At 34.4% G+C, this 17309-nt stretch overlaps 1 protein-coding gene across 3 annotated transcripts in view; it reads left to right on the top strand.

Moving 5' to 3' along the window:
- The window catches only part of CUL2 (cullin 2), a 99600-nt gene that overhangs the window by 27815 nt on the left and 54476 nt on the right, over positions 1–17309 (top strand). For all 3 annotated transcript variants that reach the window (XM_063099056.1, XM_063099055.1, XM_063099057.1), the window contains 3 exons: positions 3270–3372; positions 6866–6960; positions 13362–13467. In XM_063099056.1, the coding sequence (XP_062955126.1) occupies positions 3270–3372; positions 6866–6960; positions 13362–13467 (304 nt within the window). The remainder of the gene's footprint in view (positions 1–3269; positions 3373–6865; positions 6961–13361; positions 13468–17309) is intronic.

Below are 17309 nucleotides of genomic sequence, written 5' to 3'. Positions count from 1 at the left end.
TCAGTACTAAGTTGTGTATTCTAGAAATAAATGTGAATATAGTTTAAGGAAAAAGTAGTTGGAACAACTAACATCATCATGTTGGATGAAAGTTCTGGAAGTAGGTATGAACTTTAAGATATTAAGTGCATACAACCTTTGTTAAAAAGATAGGTGATCTAGATCCTAGCTAAATTTAATCTTTTTTAAAAATAAATTTTAAAATTTAAGTATAACATACATACTGACTCATTAATATACAGATGAATTTTCACAAAATGAACATGCCTGTGTATCCAATAAATAGAACACTCGTAGCATCCCAGGAGTGCCCCTTGCACCTTATTCTGACAACGCTTTTATATCTGATTTTACTAAGGTAAGTTTGTGGTGAGAAATTGTGATAGAATAGTGTAAATTGCTATGGTCAAACAAAACAGTAATCCTTGGGGGATATAAATTACATAGAGAATTAGAACTTCTTTTTAAAAGGAATTTGTAGCTGAAAACTGGAGGGGCTTCAAGCTGTATCCAGGGGCTCAAATAACATTATTATTATTTTTTTTTTTAAATGGCCAGTTAGGGGATCTTAACTCTTGACTTGGTGTTGTCAGCACCATGCTCTACAAGTGAGCCAACCAGCCATCCCTGTATAGGGATTTGAACCCGTGGCCTTGGTGTTCTCAGCACCACACTCACTCTCCCGAGTGAGCCACGGGCCAGCCCTTCGAATAATATTATTTTGAAGCACATTTCTTCTCTACTGATGCCTTGCTCCCTCTGCTCTCCACCAAATCAGTCTCAATTTTCTGTGAAATTTATATCCAGAGAAATTTTTAAATTCTTCTTTCTTTGGTAGTATATATTCAAATCTCTACTTTTTTGTAGTAAAGGTTAATATTTTGATGTGTTTTGTTATTGCTGGTAAACAGTTCTTATATCTTATTATCTTAATCTAGTTTATAAAGGTTCATTATTATATCTGAGTTGATTTAAAGTAATTGTTAATCATTTGTTTCTTGTTTTTTTTTTCTGAAAAACTGGTGTGATATTACACTGTATGGATGATATTTTTGCTTGACTATTTTTGTTTTTTAATATTATAAAGAGAATTTTTGTTTGTATTTAATGTAGTAGCATATGGAAGAAATATATATATACACACATACATATATGAAGATATTGTATTAGTAATAATTAAAAGTAAGAAAAGGAGGAATATGGGAAAATCTAACCAGAGTCTACTAAACAGTGACCTCATGTGGAGAGGGCTGCTTGCTCTTTCTGGAGTAAGGAACTGGGTCAATGGACAGAGCATGTGAGATTGATTCCCTACCTTCCTTCTTTCAATAAGCATTTAATGAGGGCCTGTTATGTGCCAGGAACTGTGTCTGGTAGTGGGAATAGAGAGATGATTAAGAATAGGTAAGTGTAGATGGCAAAGGTATAAATAATTTCTATTGTATAATAATAAGTTCTGTAGAAGAATACATAAAGTGTTATTGGGATACAGAGGAGGAACAGCCTGCATCCTAACTCTAGCATATTCTTAAGCATAGGTTTTTATTTTGTATTATTTTCTGATATTTGTGTTAAATATAAATACTTGACTTTATCCTAAATAATCAACCTTATTTTCAGTTTGTTTCTGCATCTTTAGTGTTTTAGTCCGTTTCGTGTTGCTATAACAGAATACCTGAAACTGGGTAATTTATAAAGAAGAGAGGTTTGTTTGGCTTACGATTCTGGGACAGCTGCATCTGGCACAGGCCTCAGGCTGCTTCTACTCATGGCAGAAAGTGGCAGCAGCCAGTGAGTACAAGCTGATCACGTGGCGAGAGGAAGCAAGAGAGAGAGAGAGAGAGAGAGAGAGAGAGAGAGAGGAGGTGCCAGGGTTCTATAAAGAACAAGCTCTCGTGGGAACTAACAGAGCGAGAACTCACTCATTACTCCCCCCTCCCCAGGGAGAGCATTAATCCATTCATAAGGGATCTGCCCCCATGACTCAATCAGTTTCCAACACAGCCACATTGGAAATCAAATTTCCACGTGAATTTTGGAGGGGACAACACATCCAAACTCCATCATTTAGCTAGGCTGGTCTCAGATTGTTTATGTGTGGTTTATCTTTCATATTTGGTTAATGAGGTGTAATTTATGAAGCACTTTAACATAGTTGAGCTTATTTGGATCTTAAGGGACTCTGGAGATGTCAAGGGAGGATTCATTATCCTTACCTTGTAGACAAATGGTAATGGTGATCCTACTGATCAGATGCCACAGCTTTACTGTGGAATGATCTTGGAGTACAACCACCAGGAGGTCTTGACCTATATGTTGCTCAGGTGTCACTGTTCATGAAGACAAATGTGCTATTACCTCTAGAATGCTTTTTCACAGTTGTTGGAGACAACATGTTAAATACTCAGCCTCCAGAATTCTCATCTAATACTGTGTCTGGTCTCCAGATCATAAATTGGTTTTGCCGTAAGTCACTTTTTGTCCTTTTTGGTATAATGTATTTAATTCTTGGAGGTGTTGAAAGGATTCAATAAAGCAAAGGATATTAAGAAAAAAAAAAAAAAAAAAAAGAAGGGAAATGACAACCCAGAGAGGCTAAGAGACTTGGTCAAGATCAATGGCTAGTGAAAGGTAAAGTCTCAATTAGATCTTATTTCCTCCAGCTGCTGGTTAAGAACTCTTTCTGCTAGCTTCAGGTACCTTGGTATTCAAAAATGTAATTCATTAGTTGATATTATTACTATTCATACAATATTCCTTCTAATAGAATAAATGCTGAAGGACAGTGGATAGGTTGTAGAATATCCTAGAATGTGTCAAATGAGTAATTTTTGTAACCATTTTTTTTTCTCAGAATTGCTTAGACATATCTGTCTCTTGTGATATTCCCTAGCCCTTTGTTGATATTATGCTTATGTCCGTTCTTACATTGACCTTACTTTGTAGGTTTCTAGGTAACTTGATTTCCCAGAAACCCTCTATGGTTTTTAACTCTGAAAGGAACCATTTCCTCACAGTGCCGATAAATAATTCTCAGTACATACTTATTGAATGAATAAATGAATAAATCTTATAGCACTTTTTCAAGTAAGCATGGTTATGTATTTTGTCATTCATATATATATATATGAAACAATATTATGTCTATCATAAGCTTAAACCACAAAAAAAGAAATGATTTTTCATTTTGTAATGACAAATGAGTTAAATCTTACTATGTTTTAAAATTATATATCCAATGAATATGAAAACCTTAATAATTTAACTAGAGATATCTATGCTTTATGTGTGGCTTATCCTGAACCCCTTGGGGAAAGACTTTATACAGAAACTAAGATTTTTTTGGAAAATCATGTTCGGCATTTGCACAAGGTAAGGAATGATATGAATGAATGAATTGAGTATGTTTATATGATATGAATATGTTTACAGCTTGTATCAGTCTGTTTTTGTTGCTTATAACAAAATACTTGAAACTGGGTGATTTATAAAGAAAATGAAATTTATTGCTTACAGTTTCTGAGGCTGAGAAGTCCAAAGTCTATCTGATGGTGGTGACAGTGACCTAGCGGTCTCACATTGCAAGATGGTGGAAGCAGAGAGAGCAAAAGGCAGACTCTCCTCTTCTTTTAAAGCCCTCAGAACCATGCCCCTGACAATCATTTTTAATCCATTCACTACTGCATGGTCCTACAATCCAATCACCTCTTCAAGGCTCCACCTTTCAATTACCATAATAGGATTTCCCACCCTCTTAACAGTCATAATGGGGGCTAAGTTTCTAATACATAAAACTTGGGGGACACAATTCAAACTTCAATGAGTTTTGGGGGGACATAATTCAATCCACTACACAGCTGCATACTTTTTTGACTAGTTTACTGTTTTCCAGTGCAGAATTTATATCAAATTCTGGTTATTTATTTTGTCTCTTAAACAGCATTTTCTAATTATATATATTTAAGATCTATGAGTCAAGCACTATGTTGTTAGGTTCTCCAAGGGAAATCAATTTACTTGCTAGATCAAGATATATAATTACTAGGTAAAGGAGCGGGCTCAACTCAAGGTTTGTTTGATTTTAAAGTGTGCTGTTACGTCCCCTGGGTGGTATTTATACAGCCAAGTTTTCCCTTACTTTTGATTCTTACCTCTTGGTAAATCTTTATTACTCTCAACCTTTTAGCTGTCGCTTCTTAAGCTATATAAAAGTCTCCCAAACCTAAAATTAAAAAAGAAATGGTAAATGATGGTAGAAGCTGTCTCTATGGATCAGTTATTCTGATTAGTATGCCATGTGTATGAGGGTAACTTCATGGACTTAATCTGTGTATAAACAATGAATTTTGCGGTATTTGGTATAGGTAGCATTTCTAACTTATTGTGGACTATTGATCTTACCAGGAACTGGATGAGATAATTTATTGCCTGGGCTAGAATCTTTACTCTACCTTTTATTAGCTGTTATGACCACTGGCAGCTCACTTAACAACTGCCTTGTGGACTTAGCTTTATGTTTTTTTTAAATCTATAAAATGTAAATAAAACAACATAGTCTATATAAAGTGTCTAACCCTGCACATGGCTGGGAGTAGATACTTTTTAAAAATGGTAATAACCCGTAAGTAAGGCACAATTGATCATGTGATATGTTCCTTAAAGCATCTGAAGGAAATGCTGTACTTTTTATTGTATATAGCATGTACATTCTAGTGTTCTAGTGTATGCACTTATCAGTTCACGAAAGTGGTTTTGAAAGCAAGTACTTTAAAGTGGTCTTAAAATGTTTAAAAGTTCTGCTATTGTAAGCTAGTGAGCTTTGGTTATACCATAATTGATAACTCTGTAAGATATTTATATATTTTGCAGTTTTATGTTTTGGATGAGGTTGTGTGACTTTTCAAAATTTATTTTGAAATAATGTTAGACTTACAGAAAAGTTGCAAAAATAGTACAGAGAGTTCTCATATACTTTTCATCCAGTTTCTTAATGATACCATCTTGCATAACGATGGTACAGTTATTAAAACTAAGACATTAACACTGGTATAATTGTGTGATTTAAAAATATTATGAAGCAGTTTTATGGAAGTTTATAGTACTTATATAATTGTATACCATATTTTCTGTCAAATCCTGTGACAAAAAAGCAGTTGGTTGATGTGTATATGACAAAGTAAATTGTTACATAACAGAATTTTAGTAGTTTCACCCGTGAAAAGAAAATTTGATTTGGTTGGCGGAGTAATACTTCATTACTAAAGTATTTCATTGCCATTATAGATAATTTAAAACATACAGATTAGCAAAAAGAAGAAAATAAACATCACCCATAACATATCTCCAGAAGTAACTGTTAATATTTTTGGTATATTTATATTTAAATATATCTATTTTGGTATACATTGATATATTTAATTTGATGTGGGTGGGTTTTCTTTGCATATTTTTACTTTGTATAGAGTTCTGTACTTTATTAAAACTGAAACCATGTTATTCATTTTTATAGTCTGCTCTTTGCTTTTCATAATATTGTTAAGTCTTTTCCTTTGTTATTAAATGACTTTTGTAATCCTGGGAATGATTTATAAAATTTTTCATTGTATAGACATACTATGACTTGTTTAAATACTTTCATATTGCTGGGCATATAGGTTGTTTCCAATTTACATGATTTGTTATTATAAACAATACTTCTGTGAACATCCTTATAGCTAAATTACTGTTGTGTAACCAGGTTTTTTTATAGGATAAATTCTTAGATATGGAACTGCTAGGTTAGATACATTTTTTATTGTTTTTGACACATATTAACAAATTGTTCTCCAGATTTATGTTATATCCAGCCACCAACAGTAGTTCATAAGTGCCCTATTCCCTAGCATTATTAAGAGTAGTTGCTATTTTTAATTTATTTAACAATTTGATAGGCAAAAAGTGCTATTTATAGCTTATTTTTGTCATTCTAAGCCTTAATTGTTAAATTCCTAGTTTAAAAATATAGTATTTTATCAGAAAATTAATTGGATGAAAATTGAAGTCATGATTTGATTAGATCATGTGGACAATTATGGAAAGAATTCAGATAAGAGAACCTACGATCTCCTGAATATCAGTCCATTGTATTTTTATTGTTACACTAGATTTCCTTTAAAAATAAATTTTTAAAAAGTAGACCTGAAATTTCAGTTTGATTTTTATTTTTCAAAAAACAATAGCTTTCTATTACGGAAATATAAAACAAATTATTTGGGAATGTGGAAGAGGTATCAATTTCCATAAATAGTCTTATTCACAAATGTGAATAATTTGGAGTGATAATGTATAACTAAAAGGCTGATTAAAAATAATGGATTTGCCTATGTGAGGTAATGCATTTGTTAATTAGCTAGATTTAACCATTCCATGATGTATGCATACTTCAAAATTTTATGTTGCACATGATAAATACAATGTTATCTTTCAATTAAAAAAAGTAATGGATTTGAGGAAACATATAGATATAAGACAATAGAATTATATTCTCCTGTTTTAAACTGATCTTAATATTCTAGGCTTCCCCCTCCCCTCCCCCCGCAAAATTCTAGCCTAAAGTCAGCATTAAACCATTTTGTCCTTTTATCTGTGGGAATGAAACAATTTATTCTCTATTATGGATGCTTCACTTTCATATCTAAGACCCACATTTGTTCCTGGTTGTTTGATTTTTACTAAAGGTAGTTAAATTGAAATGTAATTTGTAATTGTAATTTATAAAGCTTAAATTATGTAAATTATTACAGGACATTAATTTTGGTACATTTCATAGTTTACAATGAAAATAATTAGCACTTTACAAGTAAAAATATTTTTTCTGTTTATGTAGAGAGTTCTGGAGTCTGAAGAACAAGTACTTGTTATGTATCATAGGTATTGGGAAGAATATAGCAAGGGTGCAGACTATATGGACTGCTTATATAGGTAAGTATGCTTTTAAAATCTTGACAGGAAGTATTGCCTGCATTCAGTAATAGAAGGAATAATTTTTTGTTACCTGTTTCCCACTGTAATGTGCTGAACTGAAGCATTCCCCCCTGCATCGTCTTTTCTCTGTTGTTGGGAAAGGTCTATAGTCTGGGTCAGGTGGGTATTTGGGAGCCAGGCAGTATGTGGAGAGTTATTCTGTGAAAAGTGAAAGTGTATTTAATGGAGTGGTTCTGTTCCTTCAGATTATCTGGAACCTATAGCACATGTTAAAGCTCGACAGAGATCAATGTGAACATTTAGCTTGCATGAATCTTAGTGGAGTAACTCTAAGCCCATGTCTCCTCCAAATGTTCCCATCTGATCCCAGCATTCGGTATTTTATGTTTTACAGAAACATTATTAAAGTATCTGGCAGTCTTTTTTCTTCTTGACGTTCTCTGTAGCCCATTCTTCAGCATGATCTAGGCATACTGAATTACCTGTAGTTTCATAATACCCCATGGTCTCTCACATCTTCCTGCCTTTCCTGGTGCTGTTCCATCTGTCTGGGTTGCTTTTCTTCCTTGAAGTGACTAATTCTGACATGTTCTTCTGATAAGCCCTTCTCTAAACGTCCCTCTTCTCTCCCCCTTCCAGTCTTCTGGTTAGGTCTTTTGTGTCAACTGCCACGCCTGTGTGTTCCCATGGCACTCTGTGCTCTCTTTAACCCATTTATGCAGACAATGGAAATAAGTACTTAGGTGTTTAATGAAGAATAGTGGATAAATAATGAATAGTAGCATTAAGTACCTGGGTCTTTCACCCTTGGACCCAGGGTTTCCTTGAAGTGATTTTGGCCTGTGATGGATGCAGCAATAATATTGCCCTGTGCAGTGGTTTAGGTCACAGATGGGGCCCTGCTTCAGATTCTCATTAGGGAAAAGCTGAGGAGTTGAGCTGGGTCTCACAGCATTATCTGCACAGTCACGGGATGCATTGTAGGAGTTCCACGTTGTGGGGCCAGGGCTCACTTCTCTTGGCATGTTTGTCCTCCTTTGCGTCACTCACCGGTTTACCATCCCTTAGGTTTTTATAACAGAATTGGAGCTTACTCCCTCTAAGTTGCTAGGTTGCTTGTTTTAGGGGCTTAATTCTCAATAACCCATTGGCTTTTATTATTTCTCCCTGGAAGACCAAAATGTAATAAAACCAGAAACCAGCAATTGCTGATTAGCACAGGTTTACTGTGGTTTTGGCTAGTGTTTGCTATACATTAATCATCTTCACATTTGATTTTTTTCTTCCTTATCTATCAAGGTGCACTAATCATAAATAGAACTTTAAGAATTCCCTAGCTAAATAGCGGTGAAGAGTTGGGGGAATTTTAAGGATAAGAGTGAGAGTGCATGCATGCCTTTGCCATTGCTGGGACAAGTGGCCTTTGGTATATAGATTACTAAAGAGAATGTTTAGTCTATGTGCCATGCAGAGGGATCCCTCCTTAGCTGATATATTCGAGTAAAGATTTAAGTTGTTTTTCTACTTTTTTTTTCAGTTTTATAGGACACAGATTGCTTGGTGCTCCTTGCTTTCTGTTTATCTAAGTCAATAAATTTGGTACTGTTTAAATTAGCACTATTAATTTTTTTTTTTTTTCCTGTCGGCTGGTCAGTATGGGGAGCGGAACCTGTGACCTTGGGGTTACAAAGCTGCACTCTAACCAACTGAGCTAACCAGGTAGTCCTCTAGCACTGTTAAATTGGCACTATTTATCTGCTTTCAGTAAATGTTACAATGTATATAATGTGTATGTATAAAACCATATGGGGTGGTCCGTATCTCCATTTTTACAGCTGTGGAAACAGAGGCTTGGAGAGGTTAAATGAATTTGCTCAAGGTCTCTCAGCTAGTGAATCACAAAGACAGAAATTTAAACCCAGAGCAGTCTGATTTCAAAGACCATCTGTTTAGCTACTTCATTCTACCTTAGCCTTATTCCAGATACCCCCTTTTAGTCACTTAAGTAGATTGTATTCTTGTCCCTTTTCTTATACTACACATTCTTTCTAGAGTGATCTCAAGCTACAACATATATATTCATAATCACCAACATATATGCTTATCCCAGGCGGTCTAAGTTTCAGGAGTTTTTTTATCAAGCCGTCTGTACCTTCAAGATGTTTAATAGATACATTGTACTACTGGAGATGTTAAAAACTGAGCTTGTTATCTCTTATGCATGTACTTGCTCCCAGTATTAACCGATTTTAGTTCATGGTAGTACTCGTACACCCAGACACAAAAGCCGGTAGTCTCAGTTATCCTTTTCTTAGGTTTATCCTCTCTACCTGACCATTTATTGGTCAGATCCTCCAAATAGCTCCTAAATTCATCCTTTCCTTTGTACTTCTATTATAGTTCAAGCCTTTCATTTTTTCTTACTTCGACTATTATTGATAAAGTTCTTATAACTGGTCTTGCAGCCTTTGATTTCTAACTCATTCTATCTAGTAAACTTCTTGTGTTATCTTTTCTAAAGTACAAATTTGATCACTTTCTAAAATTATTTAGTAACTTTCCACTGTCCTTAGCAAAGACATAGAACTGAAGGCTCATGGGATTCAGTTTACAGAGTGTTTTGTGTGGCCTCTGTAGTGTTGGCATCATGTGACTGATCATTATTTATTTAATTATGTTGATAGAATAAGTGGTGAGATCTTTTCATAGAGAACATAGTTGACAGTAATTAGACGAAAACTGCTTAATAGTATTTTACATGCTTGGTAGGCCAGTTAGCCACACTATCCCTTGTTTCTGGCCATAATCTATAAGGAAATAGGTGTAATGAAATGTAAAGGGGAAAAAAAAAATCAGTTTTGTTCCTAAAGTATTTCTTAATATTACTTTTATGAAATAATTTCTAGTCTTCTCTTTACTCTGATTGATTTATAAGATGGATATTTGTTAGCATAGGTGACTTAGGGATTCTGATTTTAAGGAAATATAATTACTCTCCTGTCCACTTTTCCCACTTACTCCACATACCTGTCTAGACCCTACTGGGTCATGAGGTGGAGTACTTCAGGCATTAGCTTGAGAAAAAATAACTCTTGAAATCTGGTAGGTATTAGCATGAGAACAATTCTTGTAATGGAATTTTCTAGGATAGACTGAAATGCCTGATTCTTTAGAGGCTTCAAAGTTACCTTAGGTTATTAGTTCCTGTCAATTACTATTATTAATTGTATTACTGTTAATTCTGCAGAAAAGCATAGGACACTTATTAACTTCTTGATTGGTAGAATAAATTATAAGAACATGTACTACTGCATTATACCTGAGTAGGACAATCAGGTATTGCCTCTGTGTTAGAGCATAAACTATTTTAAGAAATTATTGGAGGCTATTTTATTTTATGATTTCCTAGAACATATGTCTTTATTTAGAAACAAACGTGTGGTTAATAAATTTGATTGTAAAATACTTCAGTGACTTTTAAAATAAGAATGGTATCTATATCAAAATAAAAAATAACACTTTTTACATTTTAAATTATGGCTTTATTTTAAAAGCTTGTCTATCAGGCTTAAACTATCAAGAGTAGAAATCCAGAATGAGAAAGATAAAATTAATGTAAGTTAGTTTAAATTTTATTTTGTGAGGGAAAGAGAAAAGTGGCTTGTCCTATCAGATATAAAACATATGTATCCACATTGAAACAGTGTACTGGCTTAAGAATATACATACAGATCTTTGGAATGGATTAGTTAATACAGACCTAATCTGCAGATCTAGCAGCTGTTTCTTAGAGTTAACAAACCACTGTGCTAGGAAGTTTATACTTATTTTGTAGGTGTAAGGGAGCTACTGTAGAATTTTGAATAGAGAACTGACATCCTGAAAGCAAAATTTTTAGAAGGATCAGAGATGCCAGAAACTGGAAATAGAGACCAATGATAAGAGTGTTGCACATGATCCAAGCAGAGGGTAAACCAGAGGCATTGGAATTAGAAGGAAGTAATGGGAGGAGATGATAAATACTTTAGGAGGACATGAAAACCACCTGATTAAAGGAGGCAAAAATGGAAGCATGCAATAGTGGTTCTAATGTTTTAAGTGGGGTTACTGGGAAAACCATGGTACCACTGGCCAAAAAAGAAAACTGCTTTGGAGCAAAGGATCCATATAGGAAGGTACATATAAATGGTAAAGATATGACAATTAAGCTTTTTCTACTTAGGGAGTACATGTCACTGTTGAAATATTATATTTGTTTATATATATGTAAGTTCTTTGTGAGCAGAGACCACATTTTTGTTTTTCATCTTTCTGTCCCCAGTGCCTTGTGTAGTGCGTGACATGCAGTACACAGTTGGCCAATACTTACTGAATAAGAGTGGGAGAACTCCTGGGTTTCTGTGCCAGCTCTGTCACTTACTAGTAGGTTGACCTTTGGCAAGCTCTTTAACTAAACTCTGTAAGCTGCAGTTTTCTTATGTATAAAATGAAGATTATATATAGTAGTACCACAAATGTATCTACCTTATAGTAGTCTGTCATGTAAAATGCTTAGGGCTATGTCTAACACATGATATGACCTCAATAAATGTTGGTGATTACTTTTATTTCCTGATATTCATGTCTTTTATGAACTGGCTCCAGGCTGTTTTTCCAAGTTTGTGTTCTAATATTAGCTTTTACTCTCCCTACTGTCTGGAATGTTATCCGTTTATTTATTCAGTAATTCATTGAACATGTATTTTCTGAGGGCTTGGTATTTGCCTTCCATTGTTCTGGTTGCTATCTACAAGACAAGATCCTTGCTTTGTAGACCATACATTCTAGGGAGGGGATAGACATACACAAAAAAGTAAATCAATCAAAGAATAGGATTGTTTCACATAGTATCAAGTACTGTGAATAAAATAAAACAGTTCTGTATTTGTTACTTGGTTGAGAGTGGGAATTTAAAGTTAAATTAGATTGGGGTCAGGGCAGGACCAAAAAGGTGTGTTTGAGCTGAGACCTGAATGACAGGGGGCCAGCCATTAGAATATCTGGGATAGGGCATTCAGGTGAAGAGTCCGACCTCTCTCTACCTTTTACTTTTGTCTCTCAGTCCTATTCCCCTTTCCTCAGCTGGAAGGCACGGTTGGAAACATAGCATGAGAATGGAGGAGAAGGAACAAATGGGATTTTGAAGGAAAATACGATATAATTTTGTAACGTGTGCTTAAGAGGAGACTGAAATGTCAAATGACACATTCAGGCTTAAACCTTGTTGTCTAGTCTTGATGTTAGTGAATATGGAAGTGGAGCTTGTGTAAATGGTTGTGGATATGCTGCTTTGGAGTTAATTCCAGCAATTATATTTTTCATTGTCTCCCAAAATTGTTGGTAGAATTATGCAGTGGAAATTTTTGTTGTCTTTGCTTTTAATTTCAGTTATCTGTACATGCTAAGTGAACCCTTCATTTTGGTTCCGTGAATCTTGGAAAGTATATGTATTAATATGCAGATCTCATGGTTGTTGCCTAAATAATTGAATTGTCGATAGCTGGTTTACACATTGGCAGAACCTTTCAGATGAATAGTTTTAGGTGGTGGGCTTCAAAGACATTATAGTGAAATCTAGGATGGTGAAACGTACATACTTGAACATTACAGGCCGTTTCTACACATTTTATTTTATTTTAGAACTCTTTATTCATCTCACTCTTAGAGCTCATCACAGTTACTAGTCTTAGAATATATTTATTATAGAAACTTTTTAAAAAAAATTTGTCTTCTGGTAGACAGAGTGATCTTAAATCTGTCAGGTTTTCCCATATGTCTTAATATTTGTACCAGTCTATATTCCATTTTCTTACCTGCTGATTGTGATCTTTTTTTGTTTAAAAATGAAAAGTTACATTTTTTCCTGGTGATAAAATATAAATTAGAGAACTGACCTGACTTTGATCTTTTAACTGTTTTCTGTTTAATTTTTGGAAAGTGGACTTTATCTTGACTTACCAAGAAGAGTCTGGTAATTAGCAGATTAGATTATAGAAGTTCTGACCCTTGTCTGAGAGCTATTGTGATATAAGGAAACATAAATTGGAAATATTTAGAGCAAAATGCTTGTGTTTTTATGTGAGACACTGGGGTAATGGGTAATGCTGTGGGTTTTTTTTTTTTTTTTTCTTTGCTACTCCAGAGGTCTTATTCTTTGTTTCCTAGGACCTTGCATAGAGGGTTGGGCTGGTAATTTTTATCTTTTTTATTATATTTCTAATTTCTGCATAATTTCTTTTGGACGTATTACTGAACTATTTTATAGTAATAACTCTAAAATTATTGTTTTGAAGTTGCAAGTTATTTGCTTTTCTACTGATTTTCACTTAATATCCAATGACATTACATTTATTTTTCAGGTATCTCAACACCCAGTTTATTAAAAAGAATAAATTGACAGAAGCTGACCTTCAGTATGGCTATGGTGGCGTAGATATGAATGAACCACTTATGGAAATAGGAGAGGTAGGAAATTCTTTAAGTGACTGACATACGTAAGTATGTTTTTATATATTAAGGTAATTTGATTCAGTGTTTTTTTAAGGACACTGAGTTGATTATCTTAAAATTGTCAACATTTAAAACATCTTAGGGCCGGCCCCGTGGCGCACTCGGGAGAGTGCAGCGCTTGGGAGCGCGGCGGCGCTCCCGCCCCGGGTTCGGATCCTGTATAGGAATGGCTGGTGCGCTCACTGGCTGAGCGTGGTGCGGGCGACACCACACCAAGGGTTGCGATCCCCTTACCGGTCACAAAAAGACAAAAAAAAAAAAAAATCTTAAATGTTAAATAATTAAAATACTATAATGACTTCCTAAGAATCTTCAGATACATCAGAAGAACAGAAAAGATTTGGCAATTATCGTTTTAATAATTAAATTCATGATAGATGAATGGCAGGGTTAATGGTTCTGCAATGTGGAAAAGCTCATAAAAATTAATAAGAAAATGTTGAGAACCCCTGTAGTTAAAAAGTGCAGAGGACAAGGACTTAAAACAGAAGCTAGAAGAGGGGAAACACACATTGATGGATATAACAAATTTATTGTAACTTTACTTAAAAGTAATTTAAAAAATTCAGAGTAAAACAATGAAATGTGTAGTTCAAGTAAGTCATTCGGGTTCTTGGAGTACAGTGCCAATTTAAATGTGGAAAATTATAATAGCACATACTGATAGTGAAAGAAATATTATTGTACAAATTTGTTTATTCATTTAATACATATTTGTTGAGTAGCCAAACATTGGGGACAGGATGGTGAACAGACAGAAGGTCCCTGTCCACATAAAGCTTTAAGTTCAGGTAAGGGAAGCAGATGCCAAATAAATAAAGAAATTAATGTTAAATTGTGATGAATGTTAATGAAGGAAATAAGCAGCTAAAATGCAGCATAGTAGAAATGTAAATTAGTGTAATCCTTTTAGAAATAAATTGATTAGTGTCTTTCAATAGACTTAAAATGTTTAATATCTGTTGACCAAGTAACCTCATGTTTAGTAACCTGTACTTGGAAAATAACAAATATAGGGGGAAAAAGTTTAAATGTTTAAAATTATTCCTTGCAGTCATTGTTAATAGGTTGACTAATGAGTGGAGTGTGATTTTCTAGCATCCAATTATAAAAATAGTACATAGAAGAATATATATATGATTTTGTCATAAAGATAGGCAAATGGATACATTTATAGTAGAAACTAATTCATAGAAACTTTAACAAATCACAAACACATGTTGTCAGCAGTAGAGTGGAAAAATAAATCCTGTTGTATTTTTATACCAGGATACTATACAGCACTGTCAGTGATTGAGTGATAGCTGTGTTTCAATTAGGACGTGTTTCAATAACAAAGTGTAATTTAAAAATTGAAAAATGATAGAACTATAGAAGACCCAAATAACAAAAATTAGAAATGAAAAAGGTGATATTACAATTAATACCTCAGAAATACAAGGAATCAGTAGAGACTACTGTAAACAACTATATGCCAACAAATTTGAAAATCTGGAGGAAATGGATAAATTTCTGGACACATACAAACTACCAAAACTGAACCAAGAAGATATAGAAAATCTGAACAGATGAATAACAATAAAAGGTTGAAGCTGTTATCAGAAGGCTCCCAACAAAGAAAAGCCCAGGACCGGATGGGTTCAGTGCAGAGTTCTACCAAACCTTCAAAGAGGAATTGATATAAATTCTCTACAAACTATTCCAAAAGATTGAAGCAGAGGCCATTCTCCCAAGCTCATTCTTTGAGGCAAACATCACTCTGATAACAAAACCAGACAAAGATACATCAAAAATAGAAAATTACAGGCCAATATCCTTATTGAATATAGATGCAGAAATCCTCAATAAAGTACTAGCTAACAGAATACAGCAACACATACACAAAATTATACACCATGATCAAGTGGGATTCATCCCAGGGATGCAAGGTTGATTCAAAATATGCAAATCAATAAATATGATACACCACATCAATAAAAGCAAAGACAAAAACCATATGATCATCTCTATAGATGCTGAAAAAGCATTTGACAAAATTCAATGTTCGTTCATGATAAAGACTCTCTACAAGTTAGGTATAGATGGAAAGTATCTCAACACAATTAAAGCCATATATGATAAGCCCACTGCCAATATCCTGAACAGGGAAAAGCTGAAAGCTTTTCCCTTAAGAACAGGAACTAGACAAGGATGCCCACTCTCACCACTCCTATTCAACATAGTGTTGGAAGTACTAGCCAGAACAGTCATGGAAGAGAAGGAAATGAAGGGCATCCAAATTGGAAAAGATGTAGTCAAACTGTCCCTGTTTGTGGATGACATGATCCTATGTATTGAACAGTCTAAAGTCTCTGCAAAAAAATTCTTAGAGTTGATAAATGATTTCAGCAAAGTTGCTAGATGCAAAATCAACACAGAAAAATCAGTAGCATTTCTATACTCCAACAGTGAACATGCAGAAAAAGAAATCAAGAAAGCTATCCCATTTACTATAGCCACCAAAAAATAAAATACTTAGGAATAAAGTTAACCAAGGATGTGAAAAATCTCTAAGAAGAGATCTGCAAACGACTGTTGACAGAAATTAAAGAGGACACAAGAAGATGGAAAGATATCCCATGTTCTTGGATCAGAAGAATTCATATTGTGAAAATGCCCATATTACCCTAAGTGATCTACAGATTCAATGCAATCCTCATCAAAATTCCAATGACATTTTTCTCAGAAATGGAAATACCTATCCAGACATTTATATGGAATAACATAAGACCATGCATAACCAAAGCAATCTTGAGCAAAAAAATAAAAAAAGCTGGAGGCATAATACTACCTGACTTCAAACTATACTACAAAGCTATAATAACCAAAACATCACGGTATTGGTATAAAAACAGACACACGGATCAATGGAATAGAATAGAGAACCCAGAAATCAAGCCATACACCTACAGCCATATGATCTTTGACAAAGGCACCAAGTCGAAACACTTGAGAAGGGACTGCCTCTTCAGCAAATGGTGCTGGGAAAGCTGGATACTCATGTAGGAGAATGAAACTAGACCTGTACCTCTTACCATATACCAAAGTCAACTCAAAATGGATTAAAGAATTAAATATACATCCTGAAACAATAAAACTCCTTAAAACATAGGGGAAACACTCCAGGAAGTAGGAGTGAGTACAGACTTCATGAATATGACCCCCAAAGTACAGGCAACCAAAGGAAAAATAAACAAATGGGATTATATCAAACTAAAAAGCTTCTACACAGCAAAAGAAGCAATCACCAGAGTGAAAAGACAACCAACAGAGTGGGAGAAAATATTTGCAAAATATACATCTGAGAAAAGATTAATATCCAGAATATACAAGGAACTCAAACAACTTTACAGCAAAAAACCAAATAACCCAATTAAAAAATGGGCAAAGGAGCTGAATAGGCATTTCTCAAGGAAGATATACGAATGGCCAACAGACATATGAAAAAATGCTCAACATCACTCAGCATTCGGGAAATGCAAATCAAAAAAGCACACTGAGATACTATCTCACTCCAGTTAGGATGGCTAATATCCAGAAGACTGAGAATGATAAATGCTGGCGAGGTTGTGGAGAAAAAGGAACTCTCATACACTGTTGGTGGGACTGCAAAATGGTGTAGCCTTTATGGAAAATGGTATGGAAGTTCCTCAAACAATTACACATCGATACACCATATAACCCAGCTATTCCACTGCTGGGAATATATGCAGATGAATGGAAATCATCATGTAGGGATACCTGTACTCCTGTGTTTA

This window comes from Cynocephalus volans, chromosome 6 (genome assembly GCF_027409185.1).
Source record: "Cynocephalus volans isolate mCynVol1 chromosome 6, mCynVol1.pri, whole genome shotgun sequence".
In the NCBI taxonomy this organism is placed as follows: Eukaryota; Metazoa; Chordata; class Mammalia; order Dermoptera; family Cynocephalidae; genus Cynocephalus; species Cynocephalus volans.
Note: the sequence above shows the minus strand (reverse complement) of the source record. Positions and strands in the feature narration are given on the sequence as shown.